This window comes from Stigmatopora argus, chromosome 5 (genome assembly GCF_051989625.1).
Source record: "Stigmatopora argus isolate UIUO_Sarg chromosome 5, RoL_Sarg_1.0, whole genome shotgun sequence".
In the NCBI taxonomy this organism is placed as follows: Eukaryota; Metazoa; Chordata; class Actinopteri; order Syngnathiformes; family Syngnathidae; genus Stigmatopora; species Stigmatopora argus.
This window is the reverse complement of record NC_135391.1, coordinates 13,689,945-13,707,390: the sequence shown is the minus strand read 5'-3', so window position 1 is coordinate 13,707,390 and position 17,446 is coordinate 13,689,945. Positions and strand designations below refer to the sequence as shown.

Here is a 17,446-nt window from a genome sequence, read left to right as displayed (position 1 = left end):
GTTCACAAACAGACAAATAATCACTAAATAAAAACAATAAATAACAACAAACGAACAGATAAATAATTAATAATAATAAATAAGTAGTCAATATAATTGTTTAAGTAACTTAAAAACAAAAATACATAAAAATCTGTTTCCATAAACGCGAAGTCTTATTTTGAAGGCCCTTCCCACAGTTTTCGGGGGTCTTTACTCGGTTCTTTCCGGGAATTCCGAAAGTGACGTAACGCTAGAGCCGGTCGTCGTCGAGCGTTGGTTGAAGGGGATGGTTGGGTTGGGTTGGGGTCGGAGAGACACCAAAGACCACCGTGACAGGAGGTAAAGAACAGGAAAAAGAACAGTGGGAGTACCAATCCTGGACGAAACCGCGCGTTCTGAATTGTTTGGTGAGGTCTTAGCTCACCAAATACTTCGGCTCTTTCCGGAGAAGCCGAAAGTTACGTCACGCCTTTAGTGTTTGTTTGGGGACCAAACGACCCGTTTGATTTGGGTTTGGGGGAAAATTTCGTTCAGGGACATTCGAGTTGGAACCGCCCTTCTTGGGGTCGAATGGTACCGGTGAAGGAGTACGCGGCGTTGGAGTATGAAAGACTGCGACCACCGAGATTTCCCTCAAAAGAAGGTCGGGTCCGAATGACGAAAATGAGCATGGCGATACAAGGACGGAGAGAAACCCTTCTGAAAGTGTGCTGTTTACTGCTACTGATGGCCGGAAGTGGACAGAGTGCAGGTGAGGAATGGGCGGAAGTGGACTGCTGGTTGTCATGGCCGAATAAAACACACAAGCTCTGCTGATTTCGACTTCATTAAGTATATTTCTTGGTGTGTGTGTGGGGTGTGCCACTGCATCAAAATAAAATTAAAAGGATTAACATGGATTATTAGCCCCCGAGGAAGAGATTTAAACATCCCCTCCCTGCATACACACTCACTATAATATAGTAAATTAGTATTTTTGGCTAATTGAAAGTAACTTTGCACTCCAATTTAAGCATAATAGACACTGCAATACTCACCCTGGACATTTTTAGACCCTCCAAATATTTGGGAAAAAATATTTTAAAAACTGTCATTACCATACTATAACAAATTAGGGATACTCTATTCCCGTTTTCCATCAAAGTATATTTCAATTTAGATTTTGGACTAGTCAGATCACAAAAGGAAATTTCAGTAAACAATACATGAAAGGATAACAAATGACTATCTCCAAAGCCAACTATATATAAAAAAAAAAAAAATCCAATTGGGGACAGCACAAGTATGACAGAGCGAAATAGTGGACCACATATTGAGAAGAATTCATTGGTTTATTGTTTGTTATGTTATAATGGTACCCCTAATTACGGTGGGTCAATTATTGGATCGGCGCAGGTGGGATTCTCCACCGACCCCTATAGCCGGTCTGGGCTTTTGAATTAGTAAACATGATCAAAAGTAGGCGCTTGGAAAATGGTGCTATAGTTAAACAAGATGCCAATGTGTTGAAATGTAACCCTTTATATGGGGGACTCTTTGAGCGCAAAGGCGTTTTAGTCTTCCCATTCAAAATAGAATGGACATCGAGTGGATTGGATTGGATGGGATAACTTTATTCATCCCGTATTCGGGAAATTTGGCGTTAAAAGATGAGCATTTGCAGGCAGTTCTCCTTTTGTCAAAATTGGGCGTCTTTCGCCATCAACGGCAGGCATTGAGTTAAAGGAGTTGAAATATTATTTATCAAGTGCACCCCAGCAAAAACAATCTTTTTTAAGAATTTGAAAAATAGCAGAATCTAAGATTGGCTGGCAACCAAAACAGGATTACCCCCCTCCCCCTGCCCACAGTCGACTGTAATAGGATCCAGCACCCCCGCGACCCTGGTGAGGATAGGCTAAGGATAATGGATTGAAGAAAAAAAAAAAAAAAACACTGGTTTAGTAGAGAAAAGGGGCAAGAAAGCCAATATTTCCAGTAAGTAGGCAAACATGGCATGAGCAGCCATTTTTAAATGTAACAATTGTTTTAGCGAATCAAACGTAAGTATTTCAGATAATCTCCATCGATCCGGAGATTCATGCTTTTTAAGAGTAACAAAAGGATTTTGTTGTGGCAACAAAAGTATAGTTAAACTGTGTACTAGCAAGATAATGCAAGTGACTCTAATATCATTACTTTTTAGATAACGAATGACTTATACACCGAAGGTCACATTATTATGTATCTTTTGAAAATTTGGAAAGGATTACAAATAACCTGCCTTGCGACTTGATTTCCACACGTTAAGTTTTTTAGATATGATTCCGTCTATACAAAGAAAAACTGCAAATGAAATAAATAATGTATGGTATAATACTTGGATGATACATCCATACAAACATTGAATTCTAAATTAAATGCTACTAATCTTATATGAGTTTCACACACCATCGCTTTTTTTCAACCTGTCTTGTTCTGAACAGTTTTAATGTGCCACATGGGTGTTTTGTCTAGGCTCGTTGAGATTGTTTATATTGTGTTGTTTATTCCGGGAAAGGAAAAGAAATGAATTGTTTGCCAGCCAATTACAGGGCACAATGAAACAAACAACCAGTCACGCTCACACCTACCACAGAGTGGGAATCGAACCCAGACTGCCCGCACCAAAGCCATTCGGAAGAACCACAAAATATTTTTACAAACACTGCATGATCTTGAGTCCTTATTTTATTTTCTTAATTATTTTAACCAAAAAAATCCATCTTGCCACGCACAAGCCCTACGGTTTTGTCTAAATTTAACCACCAGAAAGATCCCTTAAAAGGGCGACAACTGCTTGAGGGTAATATTATTGCTAGGCGTATGTCAGGACTACAGAAAACATGGCATCTGTAAACCATGTGACATGATGTTAACCAATGTGCAGAATGCCCAGACATTGCTTTCTGTGTCTTTGCACCTGACCGGCCATCTCTTAGCATCTTAATTCATCCAATCACAACGTCAGGCAGGAGGCCAACGGGCTTTCTGACGTAACTTTGTGCACGGGCGTGAGCGCTCGACATGGTGACGCTAAGCTAAGATGCTAAACTTTGTTCTGTTTGCAGACACACGGCAGACGCAGCATCTGTTGTCCTATCAGCTGACGGTGCCTCGGCCAATTGGAGGCCGGCCGCGGAGGGATGCTGACGGCTCCTTGCCCAATCAGGTGCTGAGATTTACACTTGCTGACTCGTCATTGCGTCCGTGTGTGCGTGTCTGTGTGAGAGAATGAGAGACTGAGACATCTGACCTAGAGAGTAATGCTCAGCACTTGGGCAGTTGACACAATCACTTCCTGTCTCCCGCCCAACTTCCTGCCAGCCACAGGATAAGGAGTGAGAGTATAATTCGACAGGATCATGACACCGTGTCACCTCCCTTTGACGGACAGAGGAGTTGACCTGTGTAATAATACAAGTACACCCAACAAAGACACCCATACAGACAGCTGGAAAAAGATGAATCAGACTGACCTGCAGAAAAGGAAATTTGCTTTTATAACAAATAACTATGTAATGGTTATCTCTCTCATTTTCTGAACCGCTTTATCCTCACTAGGGTCGCAGGGGGTGCTGGAGCCTATCCCAGCTATCAATGGGTACCAGGCAGGGGACAACCTGAATTAGTTGCCAGCCAATCACAGGCCACATAAGGAGACAAACAACCATTCACGCTCACACTCATACTTAGCGGCAATTTAGAGTTTCCAATCGGCCTACCATGCATGTCTTTGGAATGTGGGAGGAAAGTGGAGTACCCAGAGAAAGCCCACGCAGAAAGGTCCGAACCTGGATTTGAACCCAGGTCCTTCCACTGTGAGGCCGAAGGGCAAACCGCTCATCCACCGGGCTGCCCCGTAATGATTTTGAAAACGTTCAATTAAAAAAAACTGTTACAGAAATGATATTTACTCACGCACATAGACATGTAACATGCACTTGAATTTAACAGGGCAAGGTAGGCACACATTTTATCTTTTACACACACCCATGTCATCATTACCAGACTTTGTATAGGCACATCAAGGACAGTGTGTGAGGAAGTTGGAATGATGTCATCATGGCGGGGACAGATAGATAAAGAAAAAAAAACTCCAAAGCGAGCCAAAAGAGTGTCTAAGCATGTGGCTATGGTCATGTGATTAGATTAGATTAGATTAGATAACTTTATTCATCCCGTATTCGGGAAATTTCCTTGTCACAGTAGCAAGAGGGTGAAAATGCAGACACAGGAAAATACATTTTAGACATAAATAGATGCCATAATGCTTTACTGGCTAATTTGTATGTGTTACTTCCTGTCGCAGGTATCATATGCTATCAACGTTTCGGGACATGAGCATGTCGTCCATCTCGAGAGGAATGAGTAAGTTGCTGACCAAAAATAATCACAATCGTGCAAGGAAAATGTTGGATTCTTCGATTTTTTTCTCATCATTTAAACAGGTGGAATCTACAGAATCCCATTCCCATAAAAAAGTGAATATTTTGTTTAAACAAGGGCAGATACCCATTTGTGCCAGTAGAAAAAAAATACTATTTAGTTTTAGGTGCTTGCACCTTACTTGTTTACGCACACAAGCCAAGCCACATGTAAAAGTTACTTGTAGGCTATAGTACATGTCTAAATTGTTCCTTCATGTATGAAGGCAATATAAATGCAATTTAACTTGTGTAGCAAACTCTCAATCTCACACAAAACTACTCCCCCCCCCAAAAAGAACTCTGGAAGAAAAGGGAACAGCTAGCGTGACCTATTGTCTGTAGGTATGAAAATAGAGAAACATTACACATATTATAAACCCATTTAAAAAAAACAATGAATATAATAGAAAGTTGATTTCTTTCCATAATTTGATGTAAAAAGTCCAAGTTTCATAGATCCGGGACCACAATAAGTGTTTTAATTTTGTGTTCACTAGCTCATAAAACCCACAAAAACAGGATTTAAAAAATACTGTAAAGAAATCACCATTTACTTTTCATGAAAAAAACTAATCTGTTGCGTTGACATCAAATAAATCAAAATATAATGTAATAAAATATAGTGACATCTGACTATAAGTCACATTGTGCGCTTTCTTTACGTTGAAGTCCGATCTTCTTCCCGCACTGCGATATGTGGGGACGCCACGTGGCCACCGCGCGCAGTTTATCAGCCAAGAATTGATAAAACACGATATGAGGCCACGTGCCCTTGGAGTTGTTTATTCTTTTTATCACCCTCGACTCAAACAAACGAGTGGCTCGAATGTCACTGACCACGTTACACACTTTACATGACCTTGTCTAATAACAACATTTTGCAGGATGCTGTTACCTGCTGACTTCAAAGTATTTACGTACGCAAACGACGGACGACTGATGTCCAGCACACCGGATGTTAAGGTACAAAATACCCAAGCGCATTCCACTACATGCTCAGACATGTACACATACCACCATGCTAGTGTATGCGTGCAAGTTTGCCTCATGCTATACTTGCACTGTAGCTTGTTACACATCTGACACTCAATTCCTTGTGCACGTGTGTTTGCAGAACCACTGTCATTATCGGGGCTATGTTGAGGGCATGGAGGGCTCGTCTGTCGCCATGAGCATTTGTAATGGCCTCAGGTAGCACACACACTTGCAACACACCCATAATGTACTGGTAACATTTTGCGCGTTTCTTTTTGTCATCTTGTATTTCCATTGTGAAATGAATGCATCGTTTTTACGTTCTGTACGAGAGGTGTGATGCATCTGGACGAGGACAGCTACGCCATTGAGCCTTTAGACTCCACCCCCGAGCAGCACCTGCTGTACCGCCTGCGGGATGTGACGTCACAGCCTCAAGAATGTGGGACTCCGCATCACGACAATGAACCCAAGCAGACCGAGCACGCTTCCTCACCACAGAAGCAGCAGGAGATCCACCGGCATTCTCGGGTGACATAATCACATACAGACCCACATTTACACACAGAGGCCCAAATACTCACTGAGGTGTATTTTTATTGTTACGTATTGTTACACACGTACACAAGCCAAGACAAATGTACAGTAATCGCTCGAATATCGCGGTTAATGTAGACCAGACATGGCCGCAATAATGGGAAAGTAGGGTCACCCCTATTATAACTACCTTTTTTTCAGTGCTGAGTCCTTGTAGCAAGAGTGGCTTCCGCTTACGAGTTTCAGCGTGGATGTTCACATTTTTATGAACTTTAAAAAAAATCTTTTTTTTTCAATAATTAATAGCAGAAAAATATCGCGAAAAAGTGAATTCGTGAAAAGTGAAGCCGCAATAATCGAGGGAAGACTGTACATGCAAACACCTAATCTTATTGAATCGACATGTGGCTTTTTCCTTTCCAGGCGAAGCGAGATATCTTTCATCGCACGCACTATGTGGAGCTACTGCTGGTGGTGGACAATGACAAAGTGAGTCACACGCACGCACACGCACACACACACACACACACACACACACACACACACACTCAAACACAGTCACTCAAACAAATGGTAATTGTTCTTTCCCTCAGTACAACACCATGAACAGGAACGAGAGTGCAGTGAGAGAGGAGATGGTTCATCTGGCTAACTTCATAGATAGCGTGAGTACATGCACAATATTGACAACAGTCACATGCATACATACCACTCATAAATACACAGCCACACAAAACATACTCCGGAAACACTCCAGCAGACGCACAGCAGAAAGCTATAGACTAACATGTACAGTAATCCCTTGAATATTTGTACGTGCTTTGTGAGACCTGTAGTGTCTGCCAGAGGGCAGCAGCTGGAACAGGTTGTGACCAGGGTGGTATTGGTCCCTGACAATGTTCCTGGCTCTGCTGAGGTAGCTATGTATATGTGTGTGTGTGTATATATATATATATATATATATATATATATATATATATATATATATATATATATATATATATATATATATATATATATATATATATATATATATATATATATATATATATATAAATATTATATGTATAATATTTAATAAATACACGTATTGACAATTGTACTTGTGTTGTACAGTAAGCCCTCTAATATCGCGGCTTCAACTATCGTGGTTTCACTACATCGCGTTTTTGAGGGGGGAATTTATTTGTAAAAAAAAAAATTGTAAGTTCATAAAAATGTGAAAATCCACGCTGAAACTCGCAAGTAACAAAAAAAAAACAATTTATTATTAGTTTTTTTAATAGGGGTGACCCTACTTTGCGATTTTTCATTTATCGCGGCCATGTCTGGTCTACATCAACCACGATAATCGAGGGTACTGTTTTCTTGTATAGGCCCGAAAACATGTAGTATGGTAGTAAAAATAGGGGTAATACTACTTTGCGGTTTTCCGTCTATCGCGGCCTTGTCTGGTTTACAATATCCGCGATATTCGAGGGATTACTGTATTTTTCTCACATATGTCACTATCACACACACATACATACATGGGTAATTCCAATTGGCTCAAGCATCTTTGCTATGTGTGTGCAGATCTACATGCAGCTGAACGTACGGGTGGTCCTGGTGGGCCTGGAGATCTGGACCAGGCAGAACCTGATCAGCACAGATGGAGGTGCCGGCGTGGTGCTCAGTCGCTTTACTCAGTGGCGGGAGAAGGAACTGCTGCCGCGACGACGCCACGACTCAGCGCAACTAATACTGTGAGAGCACGCCAGGACGCTTTCATATGTGCACTGAGGATGATAATGATGATGATGATGCAGGAAGAAAAGCTTTGGAGTGACAGCGGGGATGGCCTACGTCTCCACCGTGTGCTCGAGGAGTCACGGTGGTGGAATTAACGCGGTACACAAGTGTCTATGTTTGAACACACAAGCTTGGCTAGAACAGAAAGAAAACATATTTGAATAATAGTATTTATTGTCATTGTAACAGTAAATCTAAAGAGAACACTTTGTTTGTATGCGTGCTTGTGTGCGTGCGTGTGTGAATGCAGTTCACAAACAACAACGTGTTTGCCTTCGCATCCATCGTGGCTCACGAGCTCGGACACAACCTCGGCATGAACCACGATGACAGCCGAACTTGCACGTGCCCCGTGCAGGCGTGCATCATGAACTCTGGAGCTACGTAAGACAAACGCATGTGAACACGTACACAACAGAGATGCACACAAACAAGCACACTCGGTGTGGCATGTCCAGGTAACACACTTCCAGGTGCCGAAGATGCACATATGTAATGAGCGCTTGCGTCTCGTGTGCTTTGCCGTAGAGGTTCCCGGAATTTCAGTAGCTGCAGCGCAGACGACTTTGAGAAGATGCTCCTCAGCACAGGTGCTTCGTGTCTCCTCAATGTGCCGCACCCCGACGAAGCCTACAGTGCCCCCGCGTGCGGGAATGGCCTGCTGGAGGTCGGCGAGGAATGCGACTGCGGATCCCGCCAGGTAGCGCCTCATAATGCACTCGCATTTGTCCTCCTAGCAAAGTAGAGAGATTTTCTGCGTGTTTGTGTGTGAAGACGTGCTTATGTATGTGTACAGTGTACATGTTTGTAAAGTTGCCATGTTTCGGAACAATCATACACATACATTTGTATTAGATTTGAGACAGAATATTGTTTTGCGATACATGTATTCCTTCAAAAGAATTTTGCTTGGTCCCAGAAGTCCCATATCAAATTTGACTATATATAGTACATTTATTCAATATATGGAACGTAATAGCCGAACACGAACAAGACATCTACCTCAGTATAGTTGCACATAAGTTGTGTTGCACTGTTCTAACTTGGATAACTTAATATTGCCCTTTGGCCCTGTAGTAATTGGTTTACCTGGAATGTGCAATCTAATGTATTGACTTGCCACTTTTTTTTTTAAATTGAGTGCTATAAATCCTTTAGGTTGTGTTCCCCCACATTTATAATCCTGTGTTTAAGCAGGTTTGGGTTTAAGATCTCATTTCATTTCTCTCTCACTTTCTGAACCGCTTTATCCTCACTAGGGTCACGGGGGGTGCTGGAGCGTATCCCAGTTGACTTTGGGCCAGAGGCAGGGGACACACTGAATCATTGGCCAGCCAATCGGAGGGCACGAGGAGACACAACAATTCACACTCACACCCATGCCTAGGGGCAATGTAGAGTGTCCAATCAGCCTACCATGCATGTTTTTGGAATGTTGGAGGAAACCGGAGTACCCGGGGGAAACCCACACAGGCCCGGGGAGAACATACTCCACACAGGATTTTAACCCAGGACCCTAGAGCTGTGAGGCCGACTCGCTAATCACTTGCGCCACCGGCCGCCCTGGATTTAAGATGATTTGCACTAATGATTTAGAAAATGTTCTTGTGAAGGCCATATGTTGTTCAAACATAAAACAAATCATTTAATTTAGGAAATTGAGTGATATAAATGCATTTTTATGTCCATTTTGATTCGTTTTTTCCAAAATTATATAGGAAAATTGCACTAATTGTCTTAAAATTAAGTATCGAGATTAAGCGCGATTGAATCAAATCGTGACCTGTGAATCGTAATACGAATCATTTTGCCAAGTACGAGGCAATACATATCTAGCGAAGATTACTAGCAAAAAATACCCCAAATAAAATGAACGCATTCACTACCAAAGACATATAACCAATGTTGATTATGACGTTTAATTGGTCATAACTCGAAAAAGACACTGTTATGATGAATGATCTGCATCTTATCTCTAATTCTTATCTAAAGTTTTTGTACATTTTGTCTACCTATATCCAAAAAACACCATATTTTGTGGTAATTTTCATTTTATTTATTTTTACGTTTTCTTGTAACATATCGTGTCATATCGAGGTGCATCATATTTTGAGTTTAGGTGTATTGTCACATCCCTGTTTTGTTATGCGTGTGACAGGCGTGTGAGCGTGACACCTGCTGCGAGTTTAAGACGTGTCGACTCAAACCGGGAGCCGAGTGTGCCGATGGCGAGTGCTGCTACAACTGTCGGGTAAGCTCATTCATCACAGGAAACTGTCTCTCTCCATTGATGCATTATGGCACATGTGTCAAAGTGGCGGCCCGAGGGCCAAATCTGGCCCGCCGCATCATTTTGTGTGGCCCAGGAAAGTAAATCTTGAGTGCCTACTTTCTGTTTTAGGATCAAATTAAAATGAAGAGTATAGATGTATATTAAATTTCCTTATTTTCCCCCTTTTAAATCAATAATTGTAATTTTTTAATCATTTTTTTCTGTTTTTAGTTCAAAAATCAATTTGTAAAATCTAAAAATATATTAAAAAAGCTAAAATAAACATTGTTGTAGATCTATAAAAACAAAAATCCAGTTCTTTTAATCCTTTTAGAAAAGAAAAATCTAAATATTCTATCTAAAATGGTCCGGCCCACATGAAATCAAGTTGACGTTAAAGCGGCCCGCGAACACACCCGATTCTGACACCCTTGCATTACGGCGTTCATCTAATACGCACATCTTCCTGTAGTTTAAGTCCGGCGGCACGGAGTGTCGGGCCAGGGTGGACGAGTGCGACCTGCCCGAGTATTGCAACGGCTCATCGTCTCTCTGTCAGACTGACGTTTTCGTTCAGGTGAGTGTTTTAGCAGCGGCACCGTTTTAAAGAAGTTAGAGAAGACGCCGCCATGTGTTTCCATGTTTTAGAATGGTCACCAGTGTCGGAATCAGCAGGCGTACTGTTACAACGGCCGCTGCCAGCAAGCCGGAGACCAATGCAGGAGCATCTTCGGAGCCAGTTGGTTTTTCCGAAAACAAACATGCACATAACGATGAGACAAAGAGACCGCCGCGAATGTGTCATTTCCTCTCCAGGGGCAAAAGTGGCACCAGATATCTGTTTCAAAGACGTCAACAGCAAAGGCGATCGCTTCGGAAACTGCGGATATCACAACTATGGATACAAAAAGTGCGAGAGCAGGTAAAGATGACCGTCGAGACATATTCAATGCAGCAAGTCTAAAACCAAGTAGAGAAAAAAAATGTAGGCGCAGGAGGTTGACACTGCTGTTTGTTCCTATAGAAACGCTTTGTGCGGGAAGCTGCAGTGCGCCAACGTGCAGGGCGTCAAAGCGTTTGGCTTGGAGCCGTCTATCATCACTACGCCCATAGGGGGCGCCGTGTGCTCAGGGGTGGACTTCATGCTGGGCTCGGACGTGCCCGACCCCGGCATGGTCAACGAGGGCACCAAGTGTGGCCGTGACAAAGTGAGGAGTGAGGTGAAAGTGTGCCGTCTGCGGTGCTGATTCTGACGCTTTGATCCTCGCCGTTTTCAGGTGTGCCTCAACTTTGAGTGTCAAAACGTGGACATCCTCAACTTTGACTGCGACGCACGCAACAAGTGTCACGCTCACGGGGTGAGAACATAAGTCCAAATGGGCTTGAGCTAGGAGTCACACCATTTTTCGCAACTCCAGTAATACCTCGACATACGAGTGCCCCGACATACTCGCAATTTGAGATATGAGTAAAATTTCGAGCAAATATTTATATTGAGATACGAGACAAATTTTGATATACGAGCATACAGCGGACGCGACAGGCTGCTCATAAGAACATCATGGGCACTCTTTCCCGTCACAACTCCCTGGTGTATTGTCTCTACGAGCACTGGGCGGAGCGTTGCATTTTTTTCAGTGTTTTTTTTTCCGTTAGTCAGTCCGAATTGCGGAGCTTGTTCGCTAATACGAGAGGAGTACTACTTCCCGGGCAAGTTGGCAAGTGGTCGTGTGTTATCCTATTGTGAGGACATTTGTGTGCATCATTTTGGGAATATTTTGAAGGGAAGACAAAGGCAAACAACCCTCGATAGGTTGCATCTGAAAGTCAGGGTGGAGGCGGGGCAAATAGAGCCAACCTGGGAGAAGAAAGGTAACAAAATTCAAAACAAAATTAGAATAAAGTTTAGTGTAAGGTTAGATTACATTTATTTTTGAGTGTGTCTGCATCGTAATCCAAGTTCATTTAAATTTGTTTATGTTATGTTACGAGCACGTTGCCGTACAAAAAGTCTCGACCCCCCTCCGCAAAGTCCGTCTAATTTTAGTACTATTAAACACAATTTAGTACAATTAAACCACTAGTTATCTGTTACTTTGTTAATAGATGGCAAATTAGAACAAATAAAAATCCAATATCCTGTTTTTAATGTTTTTTCAGAGCTTTGGAACGAATTAATTTGTTTTTAGTTCATTTCTATGGGAAACGTTCATTTGAGTTATGACTAAATCGACATACGAGCTCAGTCCCGGAACGAATTAAGCTCGTATCTCGAGGTACCACTGTATTGATTTACCAGCAATGATTTGAGGAACGGGTCACATTGGTAGTTCTTGCCACACAATTTGCAACAATTTGCAGTTTAACAGCTGCCTAGCTACGCACTCATATAATTTGACACAGAAACAGGAGATAAAAGAATTGGGAATGCTCTTCTCAACTCATCTTTTGCATTTGTTTTTTTTCTTACCTTTTTTTCGGCCTGTGTCGCTCAGGTGTGCAACAACAACCGCAACTGTCACTGCGAGGCTGGCTGGGCTCCCCCTTTCTGTGAGCTAGCAGGTTACGGAGGCAGCGTGGACAGCGGCCCGACTTGGAATGGTACGTACATGTGCCTCCCTTAAACCCAATGTAGCTAAAAATGTGATAAGAGTAAGTGAGTAAGAGTAGAGTTACTTCAAGTAAAAGTACAAAAATATACTCAAATGCAAATGCAGTCGGTAAAATACATAATCAGGAACTGAGTAGCTCCTTATCAATCAATCAATCAATCAATTTATTTGGCAAGAAAAAGCATGTCTGAATGACTGTATTTTCTGCACTATAGATTAGATTAGATAACTTTATTCATCCCGTATTTGTGAAATTTCACTGTCACAGTAGCAAGAGGGTGAGAATGCAGACACAGGAAAATACATTTTAGACATAGATAAATAGGTAATATTAAGTTAATAAATAAATATTTATATGTGGATAAATATTGATTAATCATTCTGTGAAATAGCACAGTTCCATCTCATGGATGCATAACACAATCCCCTACTACTAGTACTACCACCACCACCTACCACAACTACTACTGCATTTTATAATCCAGACTGTTTCATGTATATTCATTCATTCTGTACCGATTATCCACACAAGGGCCACGGGGGTGCTGGAGCCTATCCCAGCTACAGTGTACTCACTGAATCGGTGGCCAGCCAATCGAAGGGCACAAAGACATGGGCAAACTGCTTTATATATTAAACAAATTTTTATATAGACCAATTATTGAAGGTGCGCCTTATAGTGCGGAAAATACGGTACTAAAATGATTTAATTATTAAAATAATGTAGTTAGAGAGACAAAAATTCTGCAATCTCTAAAATGATAAACAAATTAACAGAATAAGTTATTCTGAAATCTCTAAAATGATAAACAAATTAACAGAATAAGCAAAAACAATTTCAAGTTTGTCAAAATGGCAGCTTGTTTTGGCAGAGACTCTCGGTTTTTCACCTAGCGAATAAATGAAATAAGATTTCTACATGAGGCCAAGGGTCCACAACTTTTTCAGATTGTTTTCTTTTAAATACAATACTATATTTTGTCTCTTTAATCTACATTGCAAAAATATTTAACATGTTCTCGAATCTTGCTTGGTATATTTTTCTCAGCACATCATCAATGTTATTATTACAACACAGCCTATTGTATAATAGGCCAAAAAATACACAGAAATGAAACTTTTATGTAATGTTGATGGCCTTATTTTTTTCTCGCTTAACTAAAGTCCTTAATGTCATTGAGAGACAAAGTCTCCTCACTCCAGATTTGGTCAAAAAATATACACGGATGTGTTTATGGGTTTGTGGTACACAGACAAAGACACGTCGCTTAGGGACGGCCTTCTGGTTTTCTTCTTCTGCCTGGTTCCTCTGGCCGCACTGGGCGTCCTGGCCTTCGTGCGCAGGAAGACGCTGCTGCAGCGCCTCGGCCTGAGGCACGATCAGCGCTCTCAGGCTTACCAGTGAGTGAGCTCCAACATCGTGCTCACACGGCACAGAAAAGAAATTTAACCTTCACGCTTCACTCAGGCCTGACATACCGGCAGCGCCCAATCGAGCCAGAGGGCCGCCCCCCGTGGCTCGCCCGCCTCCCATTGCCCGCGGCAACGCCAATGATGTCCTCACGCAGCCGGTAAGTACAGTTGACCTTTCTAGGTTTATCGCTTGCGTGCTTAATTCAAACTTTAATCCCATCACTATAACAATAATTTCTATTACCCGCCTTACGACCACTTCGCTTTACAATCCCAACTCTTGAGCGAATTAATGTGGTAACTCGGGGGACCCCTGTAGACGTAAAGGGGGGCTCCATTGTCATCATAGTTGTCATTAACAAATATTTGTGGACTAATTGTGTTCTTAGATACATTTGTTTTGCTAATTACAAAAGTTACAAAATAGAGTGGTTCATTATTTTATGGAAATGTGCTTCTTTGTTGCGATGAATTAGTGATCGACAGTTAAACGGTCGGGCTGATTATTGAGGTTAAAATTTGGACTTTTGACGTATATTGTATCGGCCTTTTTTAATCAGTAATCATTAAGCAGTAAAGGTGTAAAAATTGTGTAAAAAAATTATTATACATATATACATACACATACACACACATACAGACACACATACAGATACACATACAGATACACATACACACATACACACACACATACACACACACACATACACACACACATACACACACACATACAGACATACATACACACATACACACACACACATACACACACATTCACATTCACATACACATACATATACATATATATTATGTATAAAGTTCAGGGCTTGTTAATTTTATTATATATTTTTATTTTTTTCACGATTTTTACACTTTTACTGCAAATGAATATTGGCTTTAAATATCAGGTATTCCCCTCCTCTAACTGCTAATAATCGGTATCAATATAATCACTATTATCGATCACTATTATGAATGTCTTAACTAATTTTCGACGTAGAAAACTGCTTCTCACTGTGCCGCCACATGTAACTCTGTGTCTATTTGTTTTGTGGGTGGTTTTAGATGGCCGAGACAAGTTGGAGCGCTAACTCATACGCCACCAGGCCGCCACCGCCGCCACCCATGTAAGCGCCAAGAGAAATGCGCCCGAAGCGTGAATGGACTTGCCTTCTATCATCGTTTTGTTTTGTTGTAGGAAACACAAACCGTGCAGCGCGGCGCAACCTCTGATGCCTCAAAGAGCCGCCCCCCCACCACCACCCGTGTAACTGCGCTCCGTCAGAAACTGTTTAATCTGATGCTGCCAACATAAGCGCCGGCAGCTCCCGAACTAACGTCCGGCTAACATCGAGGGGCTCACGAATGCTGCTTGTCTCCGATTAGCTGCTTGGAAGACAGCAAGGAAAGTAAAACCCTGTGTGTTTTGGAACACTGGCAGATCAGCAAAAAACAGTTCCAGTTCAACAAAGTTTTCTATTTTTAAAATTAGTTACCAAGTCCATTGTGTGTTAAAGCGATTATCACATAATATGGCAAAAAGACGAAAAGCGCAAATGCAAAAATGAGTATATACTTCACAAATTCAGAACGCGTTTCTGTCCACTTTCCTGACACCTGATTTGCTAGCTACTTGTGAGGCGCCCTTTTTATTATCATTATTTTTCTTCATTCACTCCAGAAAACACAAATACGTACATGCATCATTGGCAGCGAATGATTTAAGGCACCAGGCATGTGGACAGAGGGAGTAAATGATAATGGTACAATAAAAAATACTCGTAAGGACCTACTGTATGCAACAACTAAAGACTTGACCCTCACGTGCATCTCTTTGCATTATGTTATTTTATTGTTTATATACAACAAAATTCTTAGGCGAATATCACTGAAGCATGTTGCTTAAAGACCTCATATGTATTATGATTTTTGTGCTGTTTATTTTAAACCTGTTGGGAACATACTCAGTTGCACATAGTGAGATTAGATTATGGAAAAAAATCATTGGGGTTTTTAAAAAATAGTATAATATGTGACCTTTAAAGACAGAAAATTGATCATCAGAAGGATTTTTGTCAAACATTATATTCCAATGTTCTTTATTGCTTTCCAGTGTTTTGTGGAGCATTTTTTTAAATGCTCCCCACACAGTTATTTAAATTTTTAAAATATATCAACAAAGAATCTGTGAATGATTGGCACTCGTTCACGTCTGCATTGTCATTGGAATGTCCCCTTCCTCTGCAATTTGTCAACATTTTTAGCCCCTTGGCTGCCATTTATTATGCCATTTGCTGCATTTTGATTTTATTGGTGTGTTTTTGTGGTAAATCAAAGGAATTTGTGTGAATCCGCTTTCTTATTTGTGAGAGAGACAGTATAATTGCACTTTTTTATTGCCAGTGAATATTAAGTTGACATTGCGGGTTGTAACCATTCAAATTTGTTCACTGCTTTTGGAGCATGTGAGATTAAAAAAAATCAATTCAATGATAATTTTGAAGTGGTGCAAGTCTTCAACATAAGAGTGCTCAAATATATATGCAAATGCTTTGAATGTTTCAACAAGAAAGAAGAAGACACATTCTTCCAAATGGTACTCAGACACATGATTTGCTTTTGTTACCTTTACAACTGTCACATGATTCAGGAATAATTGTTTCTTTGTAAAAACAATACCTTGAAATCTAATGGAGACTTTTTGTATTTTGTTTATCTCATTACCAATGAGCCGATTTAGCCATTTGAGGCAAATACATGAAATTACAAAGAAACAGCAATATTTGAGAGGTGACAAAAAAGGTTACTTATATTAAGTTTATAATAATTATTCAAAGAAAGAAGTTTTAAAAAATGGGCACCCTTGAGTTTTTATTTGAATATCTGCAGCACTAGTTATTGGAAAATGAATTTTGTTTCATGTGTTTGCTGACCTACATACACAGATAAAGCCAATTATTATACGTAATTTCTGCTCCGCCTCATCATTGGCCCACAATAGTAAATTGTGTGTTTTATGATAAAATTCAAATAAAGTTTATTGAATTACAGAGATTATTTTCCCGTTTTCTCTTAAAAAAAAGTTTTTTATGATGTCCTTATGTCTTTTTGCGTCACTTCCTTTCTTGAATTGACCATAGCTATCTAATACAAAGACAGACCACACGACCTAAGGAAATGGCGGCCATCTTGTGTCGGGAGACTTACGGCTGGCTCTACCACAGAGGAGGTTAAATGAATTTGAATACTTTATTATAAAGTGGTGACAAACCAAGACATTTTAAAAGTGGATATAAATTTTCTCACTGAAAAAAAGCTATTTTGAAAATTGAATTTGAGATTTTCAAAGTACACACCCCAAACCAGTTATTGAGGGCACCGAGGCAAAATGGCCGACAATGGGCATTGCCCGTCGT

At 40.8% G+C, this 17,446-nt stretch overlaps 1 protein-coding gene across 4 annotated transcripts; it reads left to right on the top strand.

Moving 5' to 3' along the window:
* The first annotated feature begins 222 nt into the window (after positions 1–222).
* Positions 223–17,080, top strand: LOC144074581 (disintegrin and metalloproteinase domain-containing protein 9-like). Of its 4 annotated transcripts, none has more exons than XM_077601082.1 (24): positions 223–389; positions 517–733; positions 3,072–3,172; positions 4,313–4,371; positions 5,315–5,393; positions 5,545–5,621; positions 5,738–5,936; positions 6,366–6,431; positions 6,536–6,607; positions 7,518–7,687; positions 7,751–7,832; positions 7,984–8,117; positions 8,262–8,433; positions 9,892–9,984; positions 10,478–10,582; positions 10,654–10,744; positions 10,822–10,927; positions 11,030–11,213; positions 11,283–11,363; positions 12,501–12,606; positions 13,871–14,018; positions 14,086–14,188; positions 15,096–15,157; positions 15,229–17,080. In XM_077601082.1, the coding sequence occupies exons 2-24, from the start codon at positions 553–555 to the stop codon at positions 15,299–15,301; spliced, it is 2,544 nt and encodes an 847-aa protein (XP_077457208.1). In that variant the 5' UTR covers positions 223–389; positions 517–552; the 3' UTR covers positions 15,302–17,080. The 4 variants fall into 4 exon arrangements, with proteins under 4 accessions (XP_077457208.1, XP_077457207.1, XP_077457210.1 ...); XM_077601084.1 differs by having other exon boundaries at positions 234–321; XM_077601081.1 differs by having other exon boundaries at positions 223–733.
* The last annotated feature ends 366 nt before the right edge of the window (positions 17,081–17,446 follow it).